This window comes from Lathamus discolor, chromosome 3 (assembly GCF_037157495.1).
Source record: "Lathamus discolor isolate bLatDis1 chromosome 3, bLatDis1.hap1, whole genome shotgun sequence".
NCBI classification, from domain to species: domain Eukaryota; kingdom Metazoa; phylum Chordata; class Aves; order Psittaciformes; family Psittacidae; genus Lathamus; species Lathamus discolor.
In genome coordinates, this window is record NC_088886.1 from 1,187,576 (window position 1) to 1,214,946 (window position 27,371).

At 44.9% G+C, this 27,371-nt stretch overlaps 1 protein-coding gene across 3 annotated transcripts in view; it reads left to right on the top strand.

Annotated features, from left to right (window-relative positions):
* NEGR1 (neuronal growth regulator 1) overlaps nt 1-27,371 on the top strand; it is a 271,823-nt gene that overhangs the window by 192,950 nt on the left and 51,502 nt on the right. For 2 of the 3 annotated variants that reach the window (XM_065673034.1, XM_065673032.1), the window contains exons 5-6: nt 17,186-17,306; nt 22,863-23,014. In XM_065673034.1, coding sequence (XP_065529106.1) covers nt 17,186-17,306; nt 22,863-23,014 — 273 coding nt within the window. The remainder of the gene's footprint in view (nt 1-17,185; nt 17,307-22,862; nt 23,015-27,371) is intronic. The other variant, XM_065673033.1, reaches the window with a different exon arrangement.

Below are 27,371 nucleotides of genomic sequence, written 5' to 3' on the forward strand. Positions count from 1 at the left end.
TCGCTGGTTTTCTTTACAGTGTTATTTGTATTGAGCAAATACAGTCATGTCAACCCTTGAAACAGGATTGCACCCACATAAGATGAAGTCATATGTCCATATTTGACCGCAGAACAGAAAGGCCTTATCTTGGTGTTGCAGTGGTTGACATTCTCCATCTGGCTGAAATTCACACATTTAAAGCTGCATCATGTAGGTCGGTCTCTTTTAATCACAAAGTATTTCCCCATATTGTAATGATGGAGAGCAATTTGCAGCCACAATTTCCACCTACTGATCTGGGAGGTAGATGTGCCTTGGAAGACTGAACTTTGCAATACCCTCCTGAAGTACCAAAGTCACACTCTGAAAAGGTAAAAGCACTCTGGAGTGCAGTTTCACTGGCTTGCATGGAACATGTTTTCCTAAATTCTCAGGTTACCTTTCAGAAGTGGAGGTTTTTGGCTTCAAAGACACCCTGGAGACCCCTGGAAGTCTGACTGCTGGTTCATATGTGATTCTCTTCATGGATCAGTGGAGTTCATTGCAGTCTGAGCTTTCCAGAATGAGATCTTGCTCTATTCAGGTGTGGGTGAGGGTCACAGGGGTGCCCCCATGGACCCGCATGATGGGTCAGTTTGCAAGAGTAAGAGGTGACCCTGGCCAGGCGTAAGCTGTGTCCAAAGCATGACTCCAGCCTGTGTCATTTCCCACATGTTTTTGGGTCTTTTTGGGAAGAAAGCTTCAAGGATTGGTCCCCTTTTCTTTTTCTGCCCTCCCCTTTCTTTTTCTTGCCCTACCTGCCACAGAGCTGGGGAAGGGACAGTGCCCTCCCTTCACCTTTTTCACCTGAAAACTGTTGCAAAACATCAGTTGTGTTCTTAAAAGGGGCTGACAAGAACCCTGGAGAGGGGCTTTGGGCAAGGGCCTGTAGGGGCAGGCCAAGGGGAATGGCTTGAACCTGCCCGAGGGGAGACTGAGCTGAGCTCTTAGGCAGAAGCTCTTCCCTGTGAGGGTGCTGAGGCGCTGGCACAGGGTGCCCAGAGAAGCTGTGGCTGCCCCATCCCTGGCAGTGCTCAAGGCCAGGTTGGACACAGGGGCTTGGAGCAAGCTGCTCCAGTGGAAGGGGTCCCTGCCCGTGGCAGGGGTTGGGGCTGGAGGAGCTTTAAGGTCCCTTGCAATTCAGACCACTGAAGGATTCAATGGAAGTTAGAGCTGTGCCAGCACTTTGGGTGGTGGGAATGGTGTTGCTCCGTGATGCACTGCTGGAGAACCTTGGAACGGCTTTTTGAAGGGAGCATTGGCAGTCTGCAATGCAGGCAGGTCAGGTGTGGAGGCTCATGTCAGTGCATTAAAACCATCTCTTGACTTGTTTTTCCTGCTGTTGTTAAATATTAACCTAATTCTAAAGATCAGATTCTGTGTCGCACAGATGTTCTAGTTCAGTAGTTATAACTTTTACATCTGAACTACTATTTCAATTAAAAAGACGCAGGGAGGCCTTCAGAGGAATGATGGAGAGGCCGCTGCTCCTGCAGCACGTAGTGCGCAGCCGAGGGCAGAGAAATAACACTGTAATTAGTTTCTATATTGGTAGGTCCAATCTGTGAGAGTACAAAGCCACCCACTCCAGCTAAAGGAGATTAGATGCTAGCACAGCCGAGATGAAAACTTTGATCATGTTTTAAATCAATAATAGCAGAGCTTGTCTTTGGGTCCAGCTATCCAGATTTGGAGCTGCAAGCAAAACATTCCAGGTGAAACCATTGCAAGTCAGAACAGGTTGGGCTTGGGTTTTTTGTGTAAGATTAAGACCTTTGAAGAATTTTCTGCTATTAAAATGGAGCTTTTGATGTGCCCAATGTAATCAGTTTTCCTACTTTTGGGGTGGGTTGAGTTATTTTTGGTCAATTATTTAGGACTTTAGGATTCAAGGTCAACATTTGTATTCTTATCTACTCAATTTGCAAGCGATTGGCATCGCTGAGATCACTAGTGTGCATTATATGATGTCGAATCTCATAGCAACACTTAGTAAAAAACAATTTCTACCATTTCAGTAAAACCTGGTCATATATCTAAAACCACTTCAGTTGCTGGCGTGGAGAAAGAACGTAGTCGGTTGGAAGAAAATCTGTCCCTTCCCACTGATAGGGAAAGAAGCCTCTTGTGAAAGCAGCGTTTGTCATTCTATGTCCTTTGCGTATTTTTATTAACATTTCAGAAGTGAGATTAAAACAATATAGTTCAAGTTTGTGACTCGAGTGTAATTTGGCTCCTAAATTAACATTGATTTCTTGCTGTGGTGCAATAGTTGACTATTAGGTTCTGCAAACTGTGGCACAGTTACTGCTTATTTCTGAAAAGGACCGCTCATATTGGAGCATGACAAAGTTGATTATAATGTTCCTTCATGTAGATGGCATTCTGCTGCCACAGCACATAATCAAGGGCTTTGGCAAGATGAAACAAGGGCTTGTATTTGAAGAAGTTGGAGTATTAGTACTCGGGATACCTTGCCAACAGTTGAGGACACTTTACATCTTCTTAAGGAAAAATCCTTGCTTTGCACTGCCAAGTGATTTCATTATTGTTATTTTCTATTATAACTGTCATTATCTGGGGAGTTGGGAGCTGCACCCTGTGCTTGCCACTGGTGCAGTGCAGATGTGGGAGGGCAGTAGCCTGTGGAGTGAGCTGCTGCTTCTCTCCTTGAAGATCTCTGTGAAGATCCAGATGCCAGGTTGAGCCATGGCATGTGGGGCTGCAGGACAAGGATGCAGCTTGGCTCCTTCAGTGGAAGAGGAGGTGATGTTCCAGTGCAATAGAAGCATTGCTGCTGCATGGCCCAGCTTTTGGCAAGAGTTTAAACCATTAAAAACCACCTCAGGTTCTTCCTTCACTATGTGAGGAGTGTCTCCAGCACCAGGCTGTGAACCACATTAAGGAGGTAAAGGGCTATTACAACATGTGCAGACAAATCCCTTTTCAAGCACTGTTTTCTTGGGAAGCAGAGTGTCTGACCAAGCTATTAAAAGATTGTTTCTGTTGTTCAGATCTGGACTTTATTGTTTCAGGAGCCAATGGGTGCTGATTATTTGTCACTTGTGGTTAATTCTGAGGACTGCCATGCTTACCCATCTGAAAGTAACCTCTGTTCCCCATCCCTGGGGAAAGAAGCCTTTTGAATAAAAAATTACTGATTTGCACATATTTACACTCTGCCAGTAGTTATAGGCACGCATATTGTATAATTATGGTATCCCATAAATGCAGTTCATTGTTTATGCATTTCTGGACCGGGCTGTAACAAATGCTAGAGCATCCATGACACACACCCCTAATATTTGTGAAAAGTATTGACAATGATATATTGTTGATGACTATTGCAAAGGCACAAGGTAAAGGCTTGAGGCTGTTGGCGAAAGTGTGAGGACCACATCATGAGTTCATGGTTAAAAACATCAATCAAGGTTTTTCTCTTATAGCTTTGGGGTGTTTTTTCCACTTCTGCTGTTATTTTAAAGTCAAAATAAGGCTGCAGTAAGATTCGGGCCACCTCAGTGCATTCACCTCTGGTGAAGCTGCCTGTCTTCCAGCTCTTTGTCCCGGAGCAGCAGTGTGCTCCTCTCTGGGCTGGCTCCCTGCATGGTCCATGTGTGGCTCCCTGTCATCTTCAGAGATGCTAAAACTTCACATCTGCAGGTGAGCTCCAGCGCGAGGAGGAGTTTGAGTGGATGGGGAAGAGCCCTCCTGGGCAGTCAGTCCTGCCTGGAGGGAGTGCTTTCCCCCAGCTCTGAACCAGGGCTGGCTCTTCAGCCTCCAGGTGATCCCACTTTAAATACCACTAAAGTACAGTGCAGGGAAATTGAAGTCTTACAAGAAGATGACTCATCTCCAAAGAGCTTATGCATTTCAAGAGGCAATTTGAAGTATAAAGCGGACTGTGTTAGGCTCCAAACTGGAGCCAAAATTAATGGAGAGCTCTTCAGCTTCCAGGAGTGTTCACTTGCCCAGATTGCTCTTCAGCAAAAACAATTACTTAAGATATTTCTTATAATAGTCAACACACGGGAAAGCAGTATTTCTCCTAGTAATTGTAGTATTCCTTGTTGCTGCGGCTCCAAGAATATCTTCCTTGTCCATTGCTAGCATGGTGCCTCTGAGGTAATAGTCTAAAGGTTTGCATACAACTGGGGTCATGAAAAGACCAGTCTGAACAGTGAGGCAGTCTTGCAGAACTCTCCGTCCCTTGGTTATTTGTCTTTATCCATTTGTCCCTGCAGCGGTCACTGCTGCTCTGAAATGGTCCTGCAAAAGAAATCTGTTTATCATAAATCCTCAATGTCAGATTGCACACAGGGGCTTGGAGCAAGCTGCTCCAGTGGAAGGGGTCCCTGCCCGTGGCAGGGGTTGGAGCTGGAGGAGCTTTAAGGCCCCTTCCAACACAAACCAGGCTGGGATTCTATGAACCTGGGGGTGTATGGATGCATCTGAAACATCCCCTGTGGGCTCCTACCCTGACTGCACTTGGCATTTCAACAAGATATCCAGCCCTGATAAGTCTGTAATGATACTGCTGCAACCCTCTGTCCCCAGTGGGATTGGTAAATTGGGTTTTAATAACTTCTGCAGTTTGGTTGTTGTTAGCAAGTGTGTGGTGCAGGCGCTAGATCTGAGCTAGGGGAGCTTTGAGAAGTGATAGTTCTGCTTTTATAGTTTAAAACAAAGCAGTGCTGTTGACGCAAAAGAAAGGAAAAATTGCCAACATCATTCTCCAGGCATTACAATTCATAAAGCTGGTTCTCTTCATATTTGTTGCCTCCTGTCAAATAAAAGCAAACTGGTTTGAGGCTGCTGTGACCTTTTATAGACCTCAGAGCTGTAGAGCAAAGCCAGGCTTTTGCAGTGAAAGCTCTGATGCCTTTAGGCACACCGGAGCTTGCTGCTGAGAGAGAGACCAGTAATGTTATGGGCCATATTTCTTCAGGTGCTTTGATCCCTGTTGCACTCCGTGCACCCGGATCGCTGTAGTCCCTTCTAGACTGAAGGAACTGAGCTCTCAAAATCAGAAGCAATCATTCCAAAATGCACTGCTTGTATTTGGAACAAAATTCTGTTTCCTAGCAAATGCATCATCACTCAGGTGCTTGCCTCTCCTAGCCCTGGAATTATTAAAGGCAAAAGAGAATCTTGGGAAGAACAAAAAGCTGGGAATTATTCTTCAATGCAGTAATTAAATGTTGAAGTGGGGATATCCCACTATTCCAGGCTTCTCATGAAAAGTCAGGTCCACATCGATCTATTGATGTACGATCTGTAGTCTCTTCTAGAGAAATATGTGGTGTTCTTTGGATGTAACAAGCAGTTGTAACAAGAATATTAAATGATCATCAGGGCAAACTGCAAAGGCCTGGGCTCCTCTGGAGTTGGTAAATGGCTCTTATTTTTTGGTGTGTGTTGCTTAGATGAGCTCTTAGGCAGAAGCTCTTCCCTGTGAGGGTGCTGAGGCGCTGGCACAGGGTGCCCAGAGAAGCTGTGGCTGCCCCATCCCTGGCAGTGCTCAAGGCCAGGCTGGACACAGGGGCTTGGAGCAAGCTGCTCCAGTGGAAGGGGTCCCTGCCCGCGGCAGGGGCTGGAGCTGGAGGAGCTTTAAGGTCCCTTCCAACCCAAACCATTCTATGATTTTGATGATGATTTTCCCCAGTACAATACCTCTTTCACGTCCTTTGGTGCCCTAAGGCTGCCAATCACGTGCGTTTGAACAGTGCACAACATGCCCATGGCAATGGGTTGGAACAAGATGATCCAAAGGTCCTTTCCAACCTTAACCATTCTATGGCAAAGCAGGTGGCTGTGTTCGCCTTAGAAGCCTGTGGTGTTCTAGCCTGGGTGGTGGTTTTACGTGGGTATTTTGAGCATGCTGCAGGAAGCAGAAGCCGATGTTCCCTTTACCATGGAGCTGCCAGTCAAAACCATTAACACTGATGGAGCCTATATGAGGAAAAGTAAGATGCGACTCAGAGTAGACAGGTTCATTTTTGAATTGACATGGCTGTATCTCCTCTGGCAGATCCCCCTTTATGCTGGCAGGAGGACTGGGAAACCCCTGTCAGAGCAGCACTGAGGTTTATTTCCATCATTTTACTTTTTTACTTTGTTTTCAGTTACACAAACTCATCCTGAGAGTGTTTGAGAGCAGCTCATGTTTCTGTGGCTTTACTGCTTTCAGCTAAAACCCCACTTTGGACTCTACGTACGTGCTTGTCACAGCTCAGTTTAGATTGTTCTGTTTCTGTCAACTCCTATCTGCCACAGATTACTGAGGAGGAACCAAGAAACCCTTTATGCAAACTTCACTTCTTTTTAACATAGAGCAGTAGCTTCTAGACCTTTTCTGGCTCTTTCTCATTCTTCATGAGGTACATATGTATATCAGCTATAACACACTGTCAGCGAACAGTGGTTTTCAATCAAAAAGACTGTCAGTAAAGCTGATTCACTAACAAGAAAGCTGTCAAGCTGTGACAGCTGCTGTCTTTGCAACCCCAAACAATCTGTTCAGTGCTAACTCTGACTTATGCTTCCATTTATTATACAGTAGTAATGAGTTCTGTCCTCAGAAATACCATTTTGGTGAGTTCACCTAGCTACTTTGTTATGGATGTAGAATATATCAAATCAGATCCAAGGAGCATCTGATAAGTTTGCTGCAGAAAAGTTCTGCTTCTGTCTTTTAAATTACTTTTGAATTCCAAATCCAGCTTCAGTACTTACCTCATTTTTGCACTTAAGCAGGAACCTGCAGATTTCATCACTACTGTAAGCTGAGAAGAGTAGAATTCCCTTTTTTAGCTCATTGTGTTGAAAAATGGTGGATAAGCCTTAACCACAGCTTATCTATGGAAATGAGTAAAGGAATTTGCTGTTATTGAACTATTCTGATGCTTAATAGCATCAGAACCCAGCATCCTGGACACCACCAAAATGCAGCCCAGGGGAGGACCTGAGGAGCCAGGCTGATGCTGCTGTCCAGATGCAGATGCTTGTATTTGAATTGTCACCCTTCAGTTTAAAACAGGGAAAGAGCACCTGCACAGTCTCTTCCAGCAATACTTTCCAGACCAATATCTCCTATGCCTCAACTGTGGCTGATTATTGCTTGCTCAGAGGTATGGGAGTTAGTGATTACAATTAGTGATGCAGTGTGTCCCTATGAAATGGTCTTTTCCTACTCCGCTAATCCCAATTCCTTTTGCTTTCCGATTTCTGGTACTTGAGCTAAGACCCTGCTGGTGCCCCATAAAGCAGGTGGCTTGCACTAGGTTACGTATCTGCTGAGCACCTCTGGGGGTACTGGCTTCTTTTCCTATGACCACCGTTGTCAGGTGGCTCCTCCTGCTTTTCTGCTCCACCATCTCAGAAGGGAAGGTTGGTCACTTGTGAGCCTTCAGGACTGCATGCCAGGAGCAGATAAATAAAGCTTAACCTACGGTAGATAAAGAGCAGCCTTCTTTCTTCTGTGAGGGTGCTGAGGTGCTGGCACAGGGTGCCCAGAGGAGCTGTGGCTGCCCCATCCCTGGCAGTGCTCAAGGCCAGGTTGGACACAGGGGCTTGGAGCAAGCTGCTCCAGTGGAAGGGGTCCCTGCCCGTGGCAGGGGTTGGGGCTGGAGGAGCTTTAAGGTCCCTTCCAACACAAACCAGGCTGGGGTTCTCAAAGCGAATTGTCTCAAATCATCAGATGGGGCTAGTAAACTTCATCCAAACAACTGATTTTGGAGACTTTGGAAAGGTTGGGAGAGCTCCTGGGAGCCGGGGCCCTGGGTGCCTGTTGTTTGGAAGGAATTGGCAGATGCCTGGCATGTCTCCAGCCTCCAGACACATGCTGGAACTGTCACAAGATGTGTTCGTACCTGGGAGATAACCCAAGGAGGGTAACAGCTACCACAGATTCATCAACAACAAATCACGTTGTCTCACTCATTCCCGTGTATCACCAGGGAAGGCAGATGTCATGTGTTGACGTTCATCAGCTTTTGACATGTGGCACTTAGGGGTGCAAGTGTGAAAAACATGGATGAGAAGAAACCGTCATGCTGAGGATCCAAAGCTATTCGTCACCCCAAGGCTCCTTGCCAGGCCAAGGAGATGTGGCTCCCCAGGCTTTGTTTCGGGTCCGGTATTCAGGGTTTTGGTTAATGACTGCTGTGTTTTCCAGGTCAAGCTACAAGGGTGGTGGTGCAGAGCACACTGCCATGGGTGTCTCAGTGGTCTAGGCACCACAGAGGGTGGTACCGAGCAGTGGGATGATTTTTGCCTTTAGGACTGTTGCTGTATGTCTGATGTGGTTTCTCATTGCCCTTAATGGCAATGATGGCATTGCCCCCATGGCAGGAGAGTTGGAATTAGATGAACTTAAGGTCCTTTCCAACCCTAACCATTCTATGATTCTATCTCAAGCCTGTCTTGCCTGCTTCTGTGCTGTTGGGTTCCTGGGTGTGCTTCAGTGGGACTCGTAGGTCTCTTGCTGCATTGCTGACCTGCTCTAAGGCATTTTGCATTTTTGCTCCAAACTTTCTTTCCTTGGAAAACTACCAGCTTGCTTTAATTCACTTTCTGCTTAGCTTTACTGCCAAAAGATCTACTTAGTAATTCCTGGAATTTGTTGAAGTCCATTGCTTTTATCTTCCTTAGGGGGAGAGGAATAGCAAAGTAAAAGCACTCATGTTTGTTCACACTCAGGCTCCCAGCCAACTCTTCCTTCTGGATTTGCATCAGATGTATGAAAGCATCCCTTTTCCTCCTCCTCATTCCTTAGTACCACTCCAGGATGCTGCTACTCGTTTTTCCCCTTTAACCTCCCCACTCACATTTGAATAACTTGCTGAGATAAAGGAACTGCAGCAGAGTGTGATGGCACGTTAACTGCGAGGAAGCTTTCCCAGTAGGAACCAGTGGAGGAGGGAGGTTTCGCGTGTGAGTCCCTGTAGGGAAGCCACTGAACATGGCTAGGGTGGAATGCCTGGCTCCCTAGGCAAACAGGGATGACAGCATAACATCCTTCTTCCCAACATGTCCTATCATGCTGGTGCTCCTGACTCACCTGGAAATGTTCCTTTCCCAAGGTAGCTCAGCATTACCCAAAGACATACATTTTTTCCTGTACATGGATTCTGTGCTGATGAGAAAGCATTGATGGCAGCTTCTCCCTTGAACTGCAGCTGTAGGCGAATAGTGTCTAAAAGGAGGAATTACGTGACAAGAGCTGTCCGTGTTATGCTTTGGCTCTTTCAAGTTGTGGGGTTTTTTACTTTGTTGGGTTTGAAAACTGAAATCCTTTTATTGCAGCTCTTTCTGGGCCTCGTTCAAAGCCCGCTGAAGTCAATACAAAGACTTTGACTCCAGTTAAATTTGAATCAAGCCTCGCTGGCCAATGAAAGATTAAAACCAACTCCACCGTATCAAACAACGCCAAACTCCAAACATTTACAGCCCTATTTATGTTTTGTGCATCTGTTCCTTCTAAATTACTACCAACTCTTGTATGCAAATGCAGGATTTGTTTCATGTTTGCTCACTGTGGTTTCAATTACGCCTGTGGAAAGGGAGGGTATGATGCTGTTGTGTAAATGCTCATATGAGATGCTCCTGACCTGGCTGTCCTCCCCAAGCTGCTCTGAGGTCTCCACGCAGCTTCCCTTCTCCAGGCTGAACAGCCCCAACTTCCTCAGCCTGTCTTCATACGGGAGGTGCTCCAGTCCCTGATCATCCTCGTGGCCTCCTCTGGACTTGTTCCAGCAGTTCCATGTCCTTTTTATGTTGAGGACACCAGAACTGCACACAGTGCTCCAGGTGGGATCTCACGAGAGCAGAGGGGCAGGATCACCTCCCTCACCCTGCTGGTCACGCTCCTTTTGGTGCACAAATACTGATGCACAAATACTCATCCATGTGGTCACCATGGGTACCACCAGACACTGATCCTGGGATGTGGAGCCTGCAGCTGCCCACCCCATGGATGCTGTGACCAAGCTGCTCAAAGAGTTTGTGTCCATACGCTAGTGCCAGCTCCTTTAACAGGGGATAAATTACATTTACAAGCTACCTTAAAGGGAAGATGATTAGAAAAATGCATTGTTGGAAACCAGATGGAATAAATAGATGAAGCAGGAAGATGAAATAGAATGGGCAGTAAAACAAAGCACGTCTTCTGCTGTGCACTAAGTTGTGCTTTCGTATGTAGCTCCTCAGAGGTCTTTGTTCTCTTTGCTGGTTAGGGGAGGTTTTGTCAACTTTCTTCCTCTTCTTTCTTATCCTTATCACTCAAATCCTCATAAACCCTATTGTTAAGAATGCCTCTCTGCTGGCCTACTATTTATTAAGTATTATTTTGTGTTACTGATTGTTCTGTATTTCTCCCACACAATTACCCATGGATTTTAAGCTTTCCTCTCAAAACAGGGAGGTTTTCTATGCCAAAACTTGACTTGCACAGCAGCCAGAGATTTTGATGACCTGTTACAATGTGATTGTTAGAGCTGAGGGAGATGCTCTGCTGCACCGTGCCACGTGCCAGATCACACACAGGGAATGCTTGAGACTGTTTTCTGATGGCTGGTACAAGGTGTTTACAGAATTGCTTCATAAATCAGTATTTAAATAGATTGTTCTGAGAAGTTAAAGCCTGACTAGGGAAAGGGCAAAGCATGCTGGGTTGCATCTAGAAATGCAGGAGCTAAACTGAATTCCTAGTGGTACCTTGTGTGTTTGCATATAAATGCATATAAGCACATCAAGATCGCACTGAATTCAGTGGGTTTTGATAAGTCATCAAGAAAAGATGGAAAAAAAGGAGCTTATTAAGTTGCTCAGCCCAGTGGTTGTTAAAGGCATGTCTCAAATGTTGCCACACACTCGTGAAGTTTCTGATATGAAGAGGCACTTCTTAAACCACTCCATTAGGCTGCGAATAGGTAGGGCTGGCAGTCTGAATAAGTTAGAGAAATTAAATAATGTAGAGTTTTGGAAATCATTTTGCTTATGTAAAGTACCAGTGATGTTGTTTCCTTGCAAAGATTTGTTACTTTATTGGTAAAACTCTTTGCATATATATATATATAAATTAATATATTTGAATATTGCTCATATCTGGTTTTCTGAGGCAAAAAAGAGATCTCAGAAAACCTGTTCTCTTACCCAGAAGTCTTTATCTTAACACACCAGAGAGCAATTTCCCTGACAAAAGGCTACGTTAAGATGCCAAATTAAAACCTGATGAAAATCAGCAGGAAAAGAAGACTCCTTTTTTTTGACATTTCCAATTAATGCCCCCAAACTGTTCGTGCAGCCTGACAATATGGTTAATCACAAAGGTGAAATTGGAAGTTGCCAGCCCTGAATGCTAGTGTAAAAGTTAATAAATGCAGCTCATCATCATTATGCACATGCTAGTTATAATAATTTACTGTCCATACCGAATCTTTATAAGCATTGTAATTAAATATAAAATGCACATTAGAATTATAATGAGTAATTAGGGCAACATAACTAATGTGCATGAGAGTCCCGAAGCTCATTAAAGCGGTAAAAGAAAAAACCTGTTCTAGCTGGAGGTTCTTTGCAGGCTTTCTGTGCCTGTACGAGTGCCAGGGTGCTGCGTGCATTGTTTTAACTCTTCCTGTAGACATTTACAAGCAAGATGAAAATATTTGGGTGGGAAAGCAGATTCAGCAAAGCTCTGCATCGTTTCGGGATGGAGCATAAGTTGTACAATTTGGTTTTCCCAGCACAGGCGCCTGACTCATGCAAACATGTTGGTGATATCAGCTGAGCAGAAAGTAATTATAGAGTGAAGATGATCGTTTTCACATCTTCTTCATTAACGCGCTGCGAGAGAGATGGAGTGCAGTGAGCACTCAGCACCCTCATATGAGACTTTAACAGGGGTATTTACTGAAACTTCGATTGCTCCACTAAAATTAAAGAGGATGTGCATGCATCGGAGCATGCGTACGCACTTGATGTGGTGCTCATCTGTCCCCAGACATCCAACAGGTCCAGCCCGAGGCTCTCACGCTGCACCAAGTGAGTTGTCTGATGAACTCCCAGTGTATTTGATTGTGGTACAGGAGCAACTCAGCTGTTCCATCAGTGTTTTTGCTTATGCTATGTTGTTCTCCTGTCTCCATGGTGCTTTTCATGGAATGGTTTGGGTTGGGAAGGACCTCAAAGCTCATCCAGTTCCAACCCCCTGCCATGGGCAGGGACACCTTCCACTAGAGCAGGTTGCCCCAAGCCCTTTCCAACCTGAGCTTGAACACATCTCCTGTCCTGCTCTTCTGGTGAGAACACATAAATATGTATTTCGTTGGAGTAATAAATATGTATTTTGGGTCAAGAACAGCTTTACCTCCTGAGCCATTTCATGTAGGAAGAGACGCGAAAGGGCATTAGTATAACTCCAGTTAAGCTGAGCCTCTGAGCACCCACTTGAGAAAGCCTTTCCTAGCAAAGCACTTACACATCTTTGAGAAATTGATATGAACAATTTCCAGTAATTTATTTTCAAGTCAGAAATTAAGCATTTATTTTAAGTGCTCTGCTCTGCAGGGATGAGCTGTGGGAGAGGACGGAATGAGGCTCTACCACAGGGAGAGTAAACCCGCACACGTGCGTCACTAAAGCCTGGTACTGCTAACACATACCGAGAATCATATCTTTTTCTTGGTGAGTTTATGTAACCATTCTTTAGGAGATATAAAAATGACAAATACATTTATAATGATTAGTCTCATGGGAGGTTCTCTTGTTAACATCACTGTTACAAATTACTTATGTCTTGCGTCAGAGCAGTAACTTTTCTATCAAGTTCCTTCCCTTTGGGAGCAATATGGCTCTCACCGCCTTCCTCCCTCCCTCCCGTAGGATCTTCCAGGTAAGTGCTTCACTCTCCACTGATGCTTTATGCTTTGGAGACAAGTCGTTATTCTCTTGCTCACACGTGTGTTCATTATAGTTATTTACAATGAAGTGCTCTGCACGCATGCAGAAGCACGTCAGTGTCTCTGCAAAATGACTGGAATCTCTTCCCGTCTAACTTGTGGAAGGGAAAACCTTCTGAGCTGGAGGGAATGCTTGCTGGACTTTTACCTGCGTGTGCTTCCCTTTGGCCTTGGGTTCTTTTGTGTTGACTCTTGAACATTTCTCTGGTTTTCCCACTGTTTTCCCAGCTGTAGTTACTTTATTTATAATGGATTAAAGCTGCTCTTTCACCTTTTTAAACTTTCATCAGCTCTTCAAGCTTGTTTCCATCTGTATCTATCCCCTGCCTTCTGCTGTCCACTCAGGACTTCTGTTAGCATCTGTTTAATCCATCAGCTGAATGGAGCAGGGCCGCATCATTAATGATGCCAAATGATTTTCTGTAATGGTTTAAGTCATTATTAAACTCCTGAATGAAAATGTTTTCCTGGATGGCCAGAATTTCTCCTTGCTGTTGATTCCCTATGCCGCTGTAGGAACTCTTCTCCAGCCTGGAGAAGAGAAGGCTCCAGGGAGACCTTAGAGCAGCTCCAGTTCCTAAAGGGGCTACAAGAAACTAGAGAGGGGCTTTGGACAAGGGCCTGTAGGGACAGGGCAAGGAGAATGGCTTTAACCTGCCCGAGGGGAGACTGAGATGAGATCTCAACCAGTATACATCGGCTAACAGTGAAGGCAGAATTAAATTGAACCTTGTGACCACTTGTTAACATAATAAATGAGCTTTCCTTTTGCAAAAGGACATGTATGTTGATCAATAAAGTATTCCTGCTCATTGTTGTAATCTCAGAATCTTTGACGCAGGAGAACACACGTGCAGCCCCAGCAGCAGAAGCAAGCAGCTCTATGCGGCACAACTGACAGCAACAGGAGCAGATCACAAATGTCTTCTCAGAAATGAGTCTTTAAATGATCACATGGAAATCATTAAAAAAAAATATGAAATAGCGGAGACCTGAAAATCTCTTCCTACGTCTTTGTCCCTTTCCAAAACAAAGCTTGGCTCCGAGAGCAGCAGGTATTTAGGTGTGGATTTTCATCTGGAGTTACTCAGCCTTCCGCACTGTTGTGAGCAGTAGGGGCTGATGGTTTTGTGCTCAGCATGTAGCTAATCAGTGCATCAGAAACGTGCCTGAATCACAGTTTGTTTTTATAGTACAAACAAGAAAACGACCTGACAAGGGGAAATCTGAGAGAATGGTGACTCCAAGCTGTCTTTGGTTTCCTTTTTCATCCCCGCATTAACCAGGGATTTCCTAGAGCAGGGAATATTGATTTTTAGGTTTATTGTGAACAAGCAGAAGCTGAAATCCTGAAAGGGAGATCTAAAAAGCCTTCCTTTTCAGAAGTTTTCCAATATTTTCCAAACAAACCTAGGTCTCAGCAGACAGCAAAGCCTGGAATCGTGATTTGTAGCTGGGATCCAGCCAGCATCCCCTTCCCAGCTGCACTGGGAGCACAGTGCCTGGGGCTCCTGCAGGAAAAAGCATTGGCAAGCTCTTTGCTTTATGGATAATTTGAGTTATGAATTTATTAGCAGTGATTTATTTAAAAAACAAACAGCTAAAGCAAACCGAACCGAAGTCCCCCAAAACCCGCAGAACACCCAGTGAAAGGTGAGCAGGTCCCACTGAGCAGCGGGAAGGTGGCACTTTTTAGACAAGAACCTTCTATGTGACTCAGGCCTTTGGTGGTGTTTTATTTGCTCTTTCTGCTCGGCTCTTGAGGATTCAATATTGTCTGAGCAGTGTGCCTGCAGTGTGGTACCTTCACTTCAAACTCAGGCTTTTTGCTAATAATCCTGCCCACTCTCAATTAGGAAAAAAACCCCAAACCCAAACATTTTCACTCCCTTTGCATAATGCAGGAAAAATAAAGCCTCTTGCAACAACGCTTCCCAGGGACCCACTCCATGGTTATGGGAGAAAGCGTGGAGGCTCTGGCACAGGGTGCCCAGAGAAGCTGTGGCTGCCCCATCCCTGGCAGTGCTCAAGGCCAGGTTGGACACAGGGGCTTGGAGCAAGCTGCTCCAGTGGAAGGGGTCCCTGCCCGTGGCAGGGGTTGGGGCTGGAGGAGCTGATCATCATTCAGCTGATGCTTTTGTATGGTTTGTGTGGCTCATCTTGGACATTCTTAGTTCTAATTCTTTTGAAGCTGACCTATGAGGTTAGTGGTGCTCTCAGTAGATGTTGGTGCCACATGGTGCTGTAGGAGCAAAGACAAAATGTGACCTGTTCGCAGCTCTTCATGTTATCAGTCTCACTCAAAGTTATTCTTTAAATGTCTTGGCTGCACGAAGTGTTTCATTTCTCAGGAAGGAGTAAGCTTTATGTGTTATTGTTATCTTTATGAGGTAACAAATATGTCTGATGGTTTTCCTATGCAGTTTATGGAGAAGTAGTCTTGCAAATCAGTTTTATGTTTATTATCTACTTGAAATTTTCATGTTGCTGGTTAGGAGTTTAGAAATTCGTGGACTGGTTTGATGTAATCATGGAAGAAAAAGTTGAAGGCAGGGGTGTGTTTGCCGGCTGTGGGAGACTATACTCTGTCTGTCTGCTTGATTTGGGGCAGGACATGAGTGATGGGCAAAGAAGAACCAGTTCTGTTTAATCCCACCCGAAACATCCTTACATGGTTTTGGTAAACATCAAGGCTTGTGTGTAGGTGCTAAGAGTGCACGCTTGTTGTCCCTGGCTGTAACAGCTGGATTTCTGTGCCATGTCCAACACACCTGGAACAGCAGCCATGGGTGGTGTTTATGATGGACGGGTGTGCGATGGACCTGACCCACCAGGCCAGGAACCTGTCTGTCACACTGCTCCTTCAGAGCTCTGAGGTTTCCTTACTGTGGCTGCTTCCCGTAAAAGATTACGGTCTCTTAACGTGAGCGATGGGAGAGGGGGTGGAAGAAGCAGCCGAGAGGCAGTCAGCATTTTATATGTACATAAACACCTTAAAGCAACATCTGGAAAACTGCTCAGGAAAAAATAAACAGATTGTTATTTACAAGTTCTGTGGTTTGGTTTTTATGGCGCTTTTATGATGCACATAAATTATTGTTTAAAACCAGAGATGTAAAAGAAATTCCAGGGAGAAGGCAGTTGTTGTTCAGCCTTTCCTTTGATAATCTTTCCTGAAGAATTTGTTCTGGTTTATTCTCAGCTTACTGTTGCTTTTTGATGGCATGGGGAAAAACTGACAATCACTTTTTATCTGTTTTTGTATCTGTACTACTGTTTAAGATGTTCATTGCTATTTACAATCTTTGCTATTTAAAAAGATAAGATATATTTACTGAAACAACTCTGTATCCAGTGCAACAGGGGAAAAGTCACGTTGGTATATTGTTTTTGTGGTTGGTTCATAGTTGTGAAGGTAAGTTTGTTCTTTCAATATGCAAAACAAGAGCTAAAAGGCTGTCTGAGCCAAACAGGGTTTATGGGGCATTTGCAGAAGACGTGAACCTGCCCGAGGGGAGACTGAGCTGAGCTCTTAGGCAGAAGCTCTTCCCTGTGAGGGTGCTGAGGCGCTGGCACAGGGTGCCCAGAGAAGCTGTGGCTGCCCCATGCCTGGCAGTGCTCAAGGCCAGGTTGGACACAGGGGCTTGGAGCAAGCTGCTCCAGTGGAAGGGGTCCCTGCCCCTGGCAGGGGTTGGAGCTGGAGGAGCTTTGAGGTCCCTTCAACACAAACCAGGCTGGAATTCCATGACGATAAGTGGTGCTGGTCCTTTCTTTATGTTGGGCCCTGGGCGCTGCCATCCCTTCCCTGGCTTCAGGGGCTCCTCCTGACCAAGCCTCTCAGCCAGTTCTTCATGTGCTTTCTTTGTGATTCTGATGTTTTAGATACATCTTGTATGACACTAACACTCATAAATAGTTAATCTTTATGTTGAGTAACTGAGTCGGATGAACGGCTTTTTTCAGTATGGGCTTGATATGTCTTCATGTCTCAGTTGTGTTTTTTTACACCAGATACACAGAATATATCTCAGAATCTGCCGTGTGGGATAATTCTTACACTGCTGGAAGAAAACGTGATTGAATGTGACTCAAGCTGGAAACCACGCGCCAGGCAGAGAGTAACACAGAGCGTGCTGCAGAGAGGCGGCGTGGAGCGGTCTGCGTATGGAGATGCAAATGTCCGTTTTACAATTCTTTTTTTTCAGTTGCCCCCACAATTCAGGAACTTAAATCCAGCGGTGTGGTGCTTGGAGGGAACGGCCTGATACGGTGCGAAGGTGCAGGAGTTCCTGCCCCGGTCTTTGAGTGGTACAAAGGAGAGAGGAAGTAAGTAGCCGGTGCTCGCCAACCCCCTCGTGCTGCTGGGGATGCTGGGGACCAGAGTGGAAGAGAGAGGAGACCACCAGGCTGGCCCTGCCCCCTGTGATGATGTGACCATCAGGCTGTCCTGAAATCAGTGCCAAGCTTTAAACGGCAGTTTAAAGCAGCCAGAGCCAACAGAGGTGTTGGCTTCCAGCAGCCTTGCTGTGTGTGGATTTGGGGGGAATTTCTTGGTTTCCTTGTGGTTGTAGGTTCTGTGCTCTTAAAGGTGTTAGCAGGATGTCCTTGGCTGGGCTGTGATAGGGAGTGTTGCGATAATGAGCCTAAGTTTTCAATATGCTTCAGCAATTGCAACCTTTTGGGTATGATAACCAGAAAGGCACTGGAAAACTCTACTGAAAGGATTTATTTATTTCTTGTTTAAAACCCCATCCATCTTCATACGTGTCCTGCTGGGGATTTGTGGTTGTAAAGGTTGGTTCCTTCATAAGCAAGACTTTCAACCAAACCTTCATGGGGATGAACTTTCTCCCAGTTGGGCCACTCTTTGTTTAGGCCATAGGTTTATTGTCCACAGAGCTGCTGCCCATCACAGCATCCATGGGGCACTCTGCCTGAACCCCAGAAACTGACCATGTGCTTTGGTTTTGTTTAGTCGGCTTAACCCCCAGGCCATTAGTGCTGTGTAACCATAATCAGCAGAATTTTAAACCCCACCTCATTAAATAGGCAGGCATTTTCCTTTTTGGATAGAAAACTTTGGCTTATGGCTCTTACTTTACCTAAGAGCTTATTTCTGTTAGGTTTGCACATTGATGCAAAAGCAAGTGGATGGTGTGTCTTGTAAGCGACTGTCCAGATGCGCCTTCCAGCTTCTGGAATTTCCCAGTTTCCGAGAGCTGGGTTTCTCAGCTCAAACATCCCATTAAACCTGGGAGCTGATGTGAGAATATTAACAACCATTTTTCATAGAAAGCCATCTGTCAGCTCATTTCCCCTTGGCCAGCTGCTCCCCTTCACAGGCTGTAGCTGCTCCTCTTTCTTTGTGACTTTCAGAGCAGTCCTAACTATGGACCATACCCTAAATCGTCCTGTAAAACACTGTAACTGATCTTTACTATCTATAACAGTGAATGTTTTTCTTCTGTTGGTGAAATACATTGGCATCTATTTCCAACAATGCAAGTTATGTTGTGCACATGTTGGAGGAAGTTGCAGCAGAAACATATTTTATGTACAAAGTAATGTAGGGCAGTGTTTAACACTCTCGATTCAATTTGCCTTTTCCAGTGTGATAATCGCCTTTCTATTTATAAGATTGACCAATTCCTCTCACTGTGAGCAGCAGGAAAGCCTAAGCAGAGCACTTCAGGACAACAAAATTGTGCCTTCTGTTTTCTGTTTCAGTGCGGGTATCACCTGAGGCTGGCTATAACCAGCAAGAAATGCATTGTCCTGTTGTGTTTTACTGCTCAAACATTATGCACATCCTATTTTGTTACGCTGTTGCTGGCAGATGTGCCAGACATCAGTACAAAGGTACTGGGGGTCCCTGAACCTCCACTGCTTACAGGAAAGAGGAAAAACATTGCTTTTTCCTCCAGTATATATCCTCTTAACCTCTGGGTGGTGGAGCCAGCACAGAATGAGCCTTGGACAGCTCAGGCGCTGTTTTAGTGCAGCACTGAGAGGAGTCAGCCCTCACAGGTAGTTCAGAGTAGCAGGTATGTCACCGATTGGCAGACACACTGCAAGACTAGCTTTATATACTGTTAGTGCACACCCTGCTCTATTTTCTGGTAAAAGCATAGAGAGAATCTCGTTTTCTTCACTTAGTCTTGGATGGGGACCTTTGTTTTCTTCCTTTTTAGACTGGGACCTTTCTGGGTGGTTTGTGGGGGGTTTTGTAATTGTTGAATAAATGAACAGCAGGAGTTAAAACTGAAACCTAAAGTATATGTTCAGTGTCTGCAACAAGCCCTTTGGGTCTTTAAACTGTATCATTGTTACTTAGATTAATGTATATCCAAACGCACAATTTCCCGACTCCAGGGATCATCTCATCGTAAAATAGCCATTAACAGTAAACATAAAAGCAGTCGCAGACTACAGTCAGTTAAACCAGCTTGTCTGCGAGGCAGAGAGCTGGCAGGACTAATTCTGCCTAATCACTGAGCTCGCAAGAGCTGCTCTTTGTTAATCCTCTGCAAGTGCTGGCGCGCTCGCTGCTTTGAGATCCTCTTCCTTGGCCAAGGGCAAGGTGAGGAGCCTACAGCCCCGCAGCCAGGCAGGCACATCACCTCCACTCTCCTCCTGTACCTGGGAAAGGCCAGGAGAGGTCCCATGGACAGGTTTCCAACCATTTAGCACTTTATCTGTCAAAAGCAGTACCTTGAGCTCCACGTGGGAGCTGCTGGGTGGCTCCACAGGCCCAGAGAGGGTTGGGTGAGCTGGGAATGGAGCGCAAATTGGAGGACAAGCTAGTAAAAGCATCTTAAAATTATGAATATGTGTGGTTCTAAAGCTGTGCAAGGCTTTCCTGCAGAAAGGAGAACGGCTTCGCTGCACTCATTCCCAGTGTCTGAGCTCCACTGAGTTCAAGTGTGATGCATTATAGGGTTAAGGAGAAATTAGATCTCAGAGATTAAACAGGCACAGGGAGGAAGTTTAAAAGTCACCCGTCTAAAAATATGAACTCCTTTATCCTTGATAAAGCAAACAAGACTCAGGTTTGAAACAACAAACCTCATTAGAATGGCTTAATGTATCATAATAATGTGAAGGTATTCAAATATGAAACCAAAGGTACCCCTCAGGGCTGGCAATGATGCATGAGCTTCTCTGGATGCATAGTCTCTCAAGTAAAGAGGAGATCACTCTTCCCTTTAGAACTACTAAGGTGAAGAAATCTCTAGGGTGGCTGCACTTAAAATAACTTGGTAAACTTAGAATAACTTGGTAGAACCCAGACAAGTCATAAACGCTGTGCTCAGTCACCAAGCAAAGCAGAGCAGCACACAGGAGTAATTTGAAAGTAAAGCATCTGGTTCTTACATCTGCAAATGGGAATCCTCAAAACTGCTGAGTTTATGCTAACTAATGCTGACTCCTCGGTCTGTTAATTGTGTGGCTTATTGATAGGCACATCTATCCCATCCCATTTACTCCATTCCAGTTCTGGGCCCCCAGTGTCAGCCTCTTCCCAGGGGGGACATGGAGGGAAGGTGATGCTGCCGCAGCTGCATGGCAGGAGCACTGGAAGGGGAAGGAGGGGGAGAAAACCCAACAGGCACTCCCAGTTCTCATCCTTTTGGCAGCCTGGGGAAGGCAACAGATCACGTTGAGCAGATGCAGCTCAGTTTTGATACAGTTTCATCTCTAACAGGGAATGGGTATGGCAGAAATCCCAGCACCCCATTGAGTTAAACCTTTACAGCTGTAAAATAGAGATGCTGTAGTTCAAACTGCAGTTACGGGCTGAAAGGACGGAGGTAGCTTGGAAACAGATGGTAGGAATAAGCCATAGGTGGAAGAGAAGCTATTGCTTCCGTACTCTATGATTCCCTGGGAGAAGGGATGATGGGATTCACACCCCGAAACACAGCAGGAAGGGATGGTGGCTGTGGCTCAAGTGGGGAAGGGGCACCCGGAGGAAAGCATCTGCCCTGTTGCTGGAGCAAGTAACTGGTCTGTGGTGCTCAGGGCCTGCCTGCTCAGCCTTCCCCTACCAAGAGCCACCACACTGATAGCGCTGTCATGGAGTGCTGGCTTGGAGCATCAGAGCAGAGGGGGTTTTGGAACCAGGGGGAGCTCTTGGATCTTACTGCAGGAGAGGCAGAAAAAGACGGACAGATATTGGTAGTTTTAGAAGGAGAATCATAGAATGCCAGGTTGGAAGGGACCACAAGCATCACCTGATCCAACCTCTCTTGGCACAGCATGACCTAGACTAGATGACCCAGCACCCTTTCCAGCTGAATCACAACAGTATCCAGTGCTGAGGAATCCACCACTTCCCTGGGGAGGTTATTCCAGTGTCTGGTTGTTCTCATTGGTAAAAATTTAATCCTTGTGTCCAGTCAGAATCTCCCCAGGAGTAACTTGTGCCCATCAGCCCTCGTCTTTACAAGTTGTCCCATGGCAAAAAGGCAGTCTCCATCTTCTTTGTAGCCACCTTCTTAAATACTGGAACATGGTGACAAGGTCTCTCCTGAGCCTTCTTTTCTCCAGGCTGGACAAGCCCAGTCCTCTCAGCCTTTCCTCACACGGCTGCCCAGTCGTTGGTTCATCAAACATCCATATCCATAGGGTGGAAACACAAACCTTTGGACAAAAGATGAATGTTCTAATTGCAGCATTCACCCCAAACCAGGCATTTCAGTCCTATTTTTTCACATCTTGCAAAACCACGTGTGTCCATGGCACATGCTATGCCCTCTGCCCAGCCATGGGCTGTGCAGAGCAGACCTGAGTCTTTTAAAGCAGCGCAAGCTGCCCAGGCAAGAGAAACCCCCTGCGTGTGGAGCAGCATATAGTGACCAAGTGGAACAGAGGCACTCATGTAACGATAAGAAGTGTCAGTCCACTGTGCAGAACTGCAAGTAATGATAGACTTGAACTGGTTTTAGACAGAATGCCGGAAGATTGCATTCATTCACAGGATGTATGATTATATCTTTCAGTATATCAAACAAAAATTGTATACTTGATCTGGAACTCTGCTTCTTCTGGGAGATACGAGGAATTATGAGTAATAAATCAGCTGGAGCTTGTATTTTAATAATGTGGTTACTCTTCTGATCTCCATTTTTGATCAAACGTGGTTTATTTAAAACAAAGTTTAAGCTGTCCATCTTTGCCCCAGTGCAGCAGTGCTGCTTCTGACTTGGCTTTGAAACTGCACAGTCCCTATGAAATTTGGGGTGAAAAGAGCCCTGGTTTGGCTTTTCCCACACTCCATTCGCTGGTTCCTGCTCAGGTTGCTGTCTCAGGATGCTGAACACATCTTTCCTAACTGCATGTCTAATTTGTAGCTGTAGAGGCCTGTAAAACAAACTGTGGTCACAATCCTACATAGTCTAATCTCTAGTTACCTAACCCTCATCTGCCATCAGTTGGAGGTGTGTGAGGAACACCAGCAGTCTCCAGAGCCTGACAAAACACTCTCTGAAACACTGACCATTACTATTTTCTGCCCCAAAATAGGCTATTTAAATATCCAGTTGGGTTTGCTCGGTTTAAAATCTAAGCTCTTCGTCCGAGAGCTATGTCCTATCCAATGGCCAGGCAGGGCTATGAGTGTCAGTCATCATTTCGACTGTAGGGCACACAGACAGAACCTCTTCCTCTCAACACCCCACAGCTTCAGTGTTCCCCATGGGTTCTCCTATCTGCTGCTGTGGTAATTTTGCTTGACAGACTATGCTGGCAGCTTGCAAACAGTTTACTGTGCTACCAGATATATCTAGAAAAACAGGAGAGAAAAAGATTAAAAAGACAAAGAAAAAAAGAAAATCATTGCTGTGGTATATGAGTTATAGACATTTTCTTTTTGCTTTCTAGACTGATCAATGGTCAACAAGGAATCACTATTAAAAATTATAGCACAAGATCACTTCTTACTGTTACCAATGTGACAGAAGAGCATTTTGGCAACTATACATGTGTCGCTGCCAACAAGCTAGGGACGACCAATGCCAGCCTGCCTCTCAACCGTAAGTAACGTGGACATGTGGCAAATGTTCATGGTTGTTTGTTTCCACATGCAAGGATTCAAAAGGCAAAAAGAGGAGTGTGTGTTTTTCCTCCCCGTTTCCTCACAAGGTGTGTAAATACCATCGAGTTCCTCAGTACTGGGAAATGATGCAGAGCGTTCTTTATTCCGTGCTGCCGGAGGGTTTCTGTTCTGGAAGTGATGGCACATTTTGGTGGTATCAACGAGTTATGAATCTATCAAACCCAACTAAACCCAACCCGCCGTCGTAGTGTAGAGGCAGAATTAGCATGACATATTTCTGCTCAGAATAGCAATATCGGAGCACAGGAAGCACTGTAAATAAAGCTATGAACTTTTTCAGCAAGCTTCAAGGACTGTACTGAGCTGGGGACCTGGAGGGTGGCAGAGCCCTGCTCACGGGTCAGGTCGTTGGTTGCTGGTCTCTGGTACAGACCAGTTGCAGAGAACTTGGAGTGAAATCTTTTGGTTACGGTTGTAATAGGCAAAGCAAAGCGTTAAGGTTTTTAGCATGAAGGTTGTTAAAAATGGGTCTCAAATGTCCTGCCTAAAAGATATTTATATCTGTGAATTTGTAGTATTTCACAGTTGCCATCTGTCAGTGGCAGCCGAAGATGTTCATAGCTGAACTTTGGTGCTGATCTGTTCTAATAGTGATAAAACTGAAAGACAAAACTCAGAATATACCCTACATGCTTTTATCTGCATAAAGATATTTCTTCCTGGGTGGAAATGTAGATTTGCAGCTGCTTATGTCCTGGGGTTATTGCCTTCTAGCCATGCAACTTTCTTCTGAATACGCTTCTTAAATGATCTGTATTGTCAAGATATGCTGAATTACTGCAGAGGAGACATAATAAGCAGAAAATAGCATGAAGCCTTTGCTGCCATTTTATTCACTATTTGAGAAATCATCAGCAAAGTGGAAACATTGCACTTGTTGTAAACAGGAAATGCGGGAACTGAAAACAGAGGAATATTATGCCAGAAGCAGAGAGTTATTTGGTGTATTTGCAATTCAGAGAAGGTAAAATGAAGGTTTGGTTTAATTTCAAACAGAGCAGAGCTGAAACCGTCTCCTAGTCGCTGCCACGATTTTATCAGTTTTATGTTTTTGAGGTACTACGTAGACACCCTTAAGTACTTTGAGATGCAGAGGTTGGAAACATCATAAAAGCACCAAGTACTTTGTTATAAATCATAAAAATAGATGTCTCCATCATGAAAGGGATGGGATGTGTGAAGCAGAAGACTGATAGAAAATACTGAACTCTGGGTCTGATCCTGACCTCATGGAATGAAATACGGGGGTGACATTAGCTCAGGGGTTTGATTGAAAGACCAAGATGAAATGTCTTATACTGAGATTTTTTTAACGTAGTCAAAACAAGGAGAGGTTTCCAGAAGGTGGTGAGCTAGATTTCAGTTGGGAATGAAGATCATATGGCAGTTTTTTCCCTGCTCATAGTTTGCATTAATGTTACCTAGAAAAAAATGTTACTTAAAACATTAAAAAATCCCGGGGAAGCAGCATATTAAATGTGGACTCCTTAATCCTACAGGGAGAATTTTCTCTAGCACGATGCTACTTACATTTTATTCTGTTGGCAATAATAGCTGAACATATGTGCTGGTTCAGGTGTGTGTGGGGGGGAAGTGATAGCAGTTAATGGTTGCCTGTAAAATTTCACAGTCAAATGTAAGGTTAAGTATAATTTGATCATCATGTTACTTGACAAATGTTAAAAACTAGGTGTTGATGTCTTCTTTCAGAGTGTATTTTAAACTGTTGATTGCATTGGTGCAATACAGCCCAAGAGCTTTTTGGCATAAATTACTACAAGGGACTGCAGGGACAGGCCAAGGGGAATGGCTTGAACCTGCCCAAGGGGAGACTGAGCTGAGCTCTTAGGCAGAAGCTCTTCCCTGGGAGGGTGCTGAGGCGCTGGCACAGGGTGCCCAGAGAAGCTGTGGCTGCCCCATCCCTGGCAGTGCTCAAGGCCAGGTTGGACACAGGGGCTTGGAGCAAGCTGCTCCAGTGGAAGGGGTCCCTGCCCGTAGCAGGGGGTTAGAATTGATGAGGTCCCTTCCAACACAAACTATGCTGTGGTTCTAAGATTCCCCAGTAGATATATGTGTGTGTGTTCTTAGGTAAAGGTATTATTATTTCCTAAAGAGCACCTCTTTTACATTCTCTAGTATTTTTAGGAATGATATAAATTACTTGTCTGGTAACTGTTGCCTTTCTTAAGAAAAACTGTTAATACAGAGGAAGCATTCATATCTGTTACCAATAGCTGCCAAAGAAATAACTTTCATTAAATGCTGGTTATAACATCCATAGGTGTTACTGATGTTCAGGTTGAAACTTAGATATATTGTCAGTAATTATTCAAAACCATAAAAAATTGTGAAGAGCTGCAGAAAAGGTCAGTAGCGACATTTGGAAGGAGAAGGAGCGGAGCAAGGTGTGTGTGAGATGTGCTAGCATTTTCTGTACTAATTTAATTGCTGCAGCTAAACAGAACTACTTTATTGAATAAGCATCCAACTGTGAACTTACGGTTAGTGCAACATGCTTATAATCTTGTCTCAAACATTTCTACATGCCAGGAAGCGCCAGACCGTGCCCTCAATTTATACGTGTTGATTGCATTGTGTCCTGGTCCCTACATCAAGATTCCTAATTAAACTGGTGTCTTAATATTTTTAATATATTAGGTTTCAGGTCTGAAATGCAGAAAAAAAAACCAACAATAGGCTCCCAAAAACTTACACTAACTCATTGTAAATTGCACATAATGTGTAATAATACACACATTTCTCAGTGGCACTATGTGTAATTGTAGTAGCGTTGGCTATGTCTACCGGCACATCAAAGACCCAGAGATATTGGAGGTATCTGCAGAGTGGTATCTTATTCTTGCTATGATACCTCTTCTAAATATGGGTACAGGCAACCACTTCTCATGGTAATTCCCCAGCAGTGACTCCTGCTGTGCCAAGTTATGAAAATCAAAGGAAAACCAGGCTTTAGAGGTCTTCCAAGATCACCTCAGTCATCTGAACAAGTGCACACTCACGATGCTGGTCATCGCTCCCGGCAGTTGTTGGACCCGCTCCCCATTGATCCATGGTGACCCTCCACCATTACAGTCATTTTATAGTCATGCTTCTTTCCTGTGCTAATAACTTTTCCTTTGTATTGAAACCAAACATTTCCTTACTGCAGCTGAAGCCAGTTTCAATCCATCATAGTCTCCATGGGAAAAAGAAAGAGCAGGGTTTCTCAGGAGTAAGAAGATATCAGATCTGGGCAGAGGGAGGGAAGGGCCGTGCCATGGCAAAATGATTGTATCCAAGTTCGTAAAAACCTCTCCAGAAACAAGCAAGGGAATGATCCAAAGTGAGTTACTTCGCATAGCGATACACACGTGTTTGCACTGTCATTGTCAACAGCAGTGGTGATCGGGTGGCCAAGCTGCTGGGACAGGGACCCTTCCATCACCATTTTAACATGGGGATTTCATGGTGTCTGACACCTGAGCAGCACTCATACTCCTGAAGTGAGTCTAGCTGAACAGTAGCAGTTCCTGTACGCGCTTCTTCCTTCAGCTTTAGCAAGCTTTAGCAAGCTTTAGTTTCTTTGCCTTTTTTTCCCCCTCTTTATTGCATTTTTCTTTTTCCCAAACTTGCACAGGAGCTGGGATGTGAATTTCTTAATCTCAGCCTCTCTGCACCCATGTTTAGAGGGAAGGTGCCATCCAGCGCAGGGGCCTGGTAGGAGCTCAGTTAGCAGTGCTGCAGGTCTGGCTGCTGGCACTCAGTTGGATGCGCTCCCCTGTGCATGAGCATGGCCCCAGCTGCAGCTCAAAACCTCCTTCAGGAGGTGCGTTTGCTATCCTGCCTGGAATGAAATCCTCCTGAAGCAGACAAGGTTTGGGCTGCACCTCCCTGGCACTGACTCCCACTGGAGTTTTCCCATGTTTCCTACGGACAAGGCTGGTGCTGCTGCTGGAGTCCTTATCTCCAGTAACTCTCGTGGCTTTGAGTGTGAAAACTGCTTGGGTTGTCTTCAGTCCACAGAGTTTGGTATCACTGCTAAGCTCAGCACTGTCATTTTATTGACTAAGAAATGGTATTTTAATGTATTTGGATATGTGACAGGTTTCTGCTAAGTTTTAGCTCAATAGCTTTGCCTGGCCTACCAAGTTTGACATTTCTAGGAAGATAGGGACTCTCCAGGGAAATTCCCTTTGTGTCCACAGTTTCAGCTGTTGTCCAATTACCTAAGAAAGATTTTATTATTTGATCTCTCAAATACTAGCCTGCAAAGC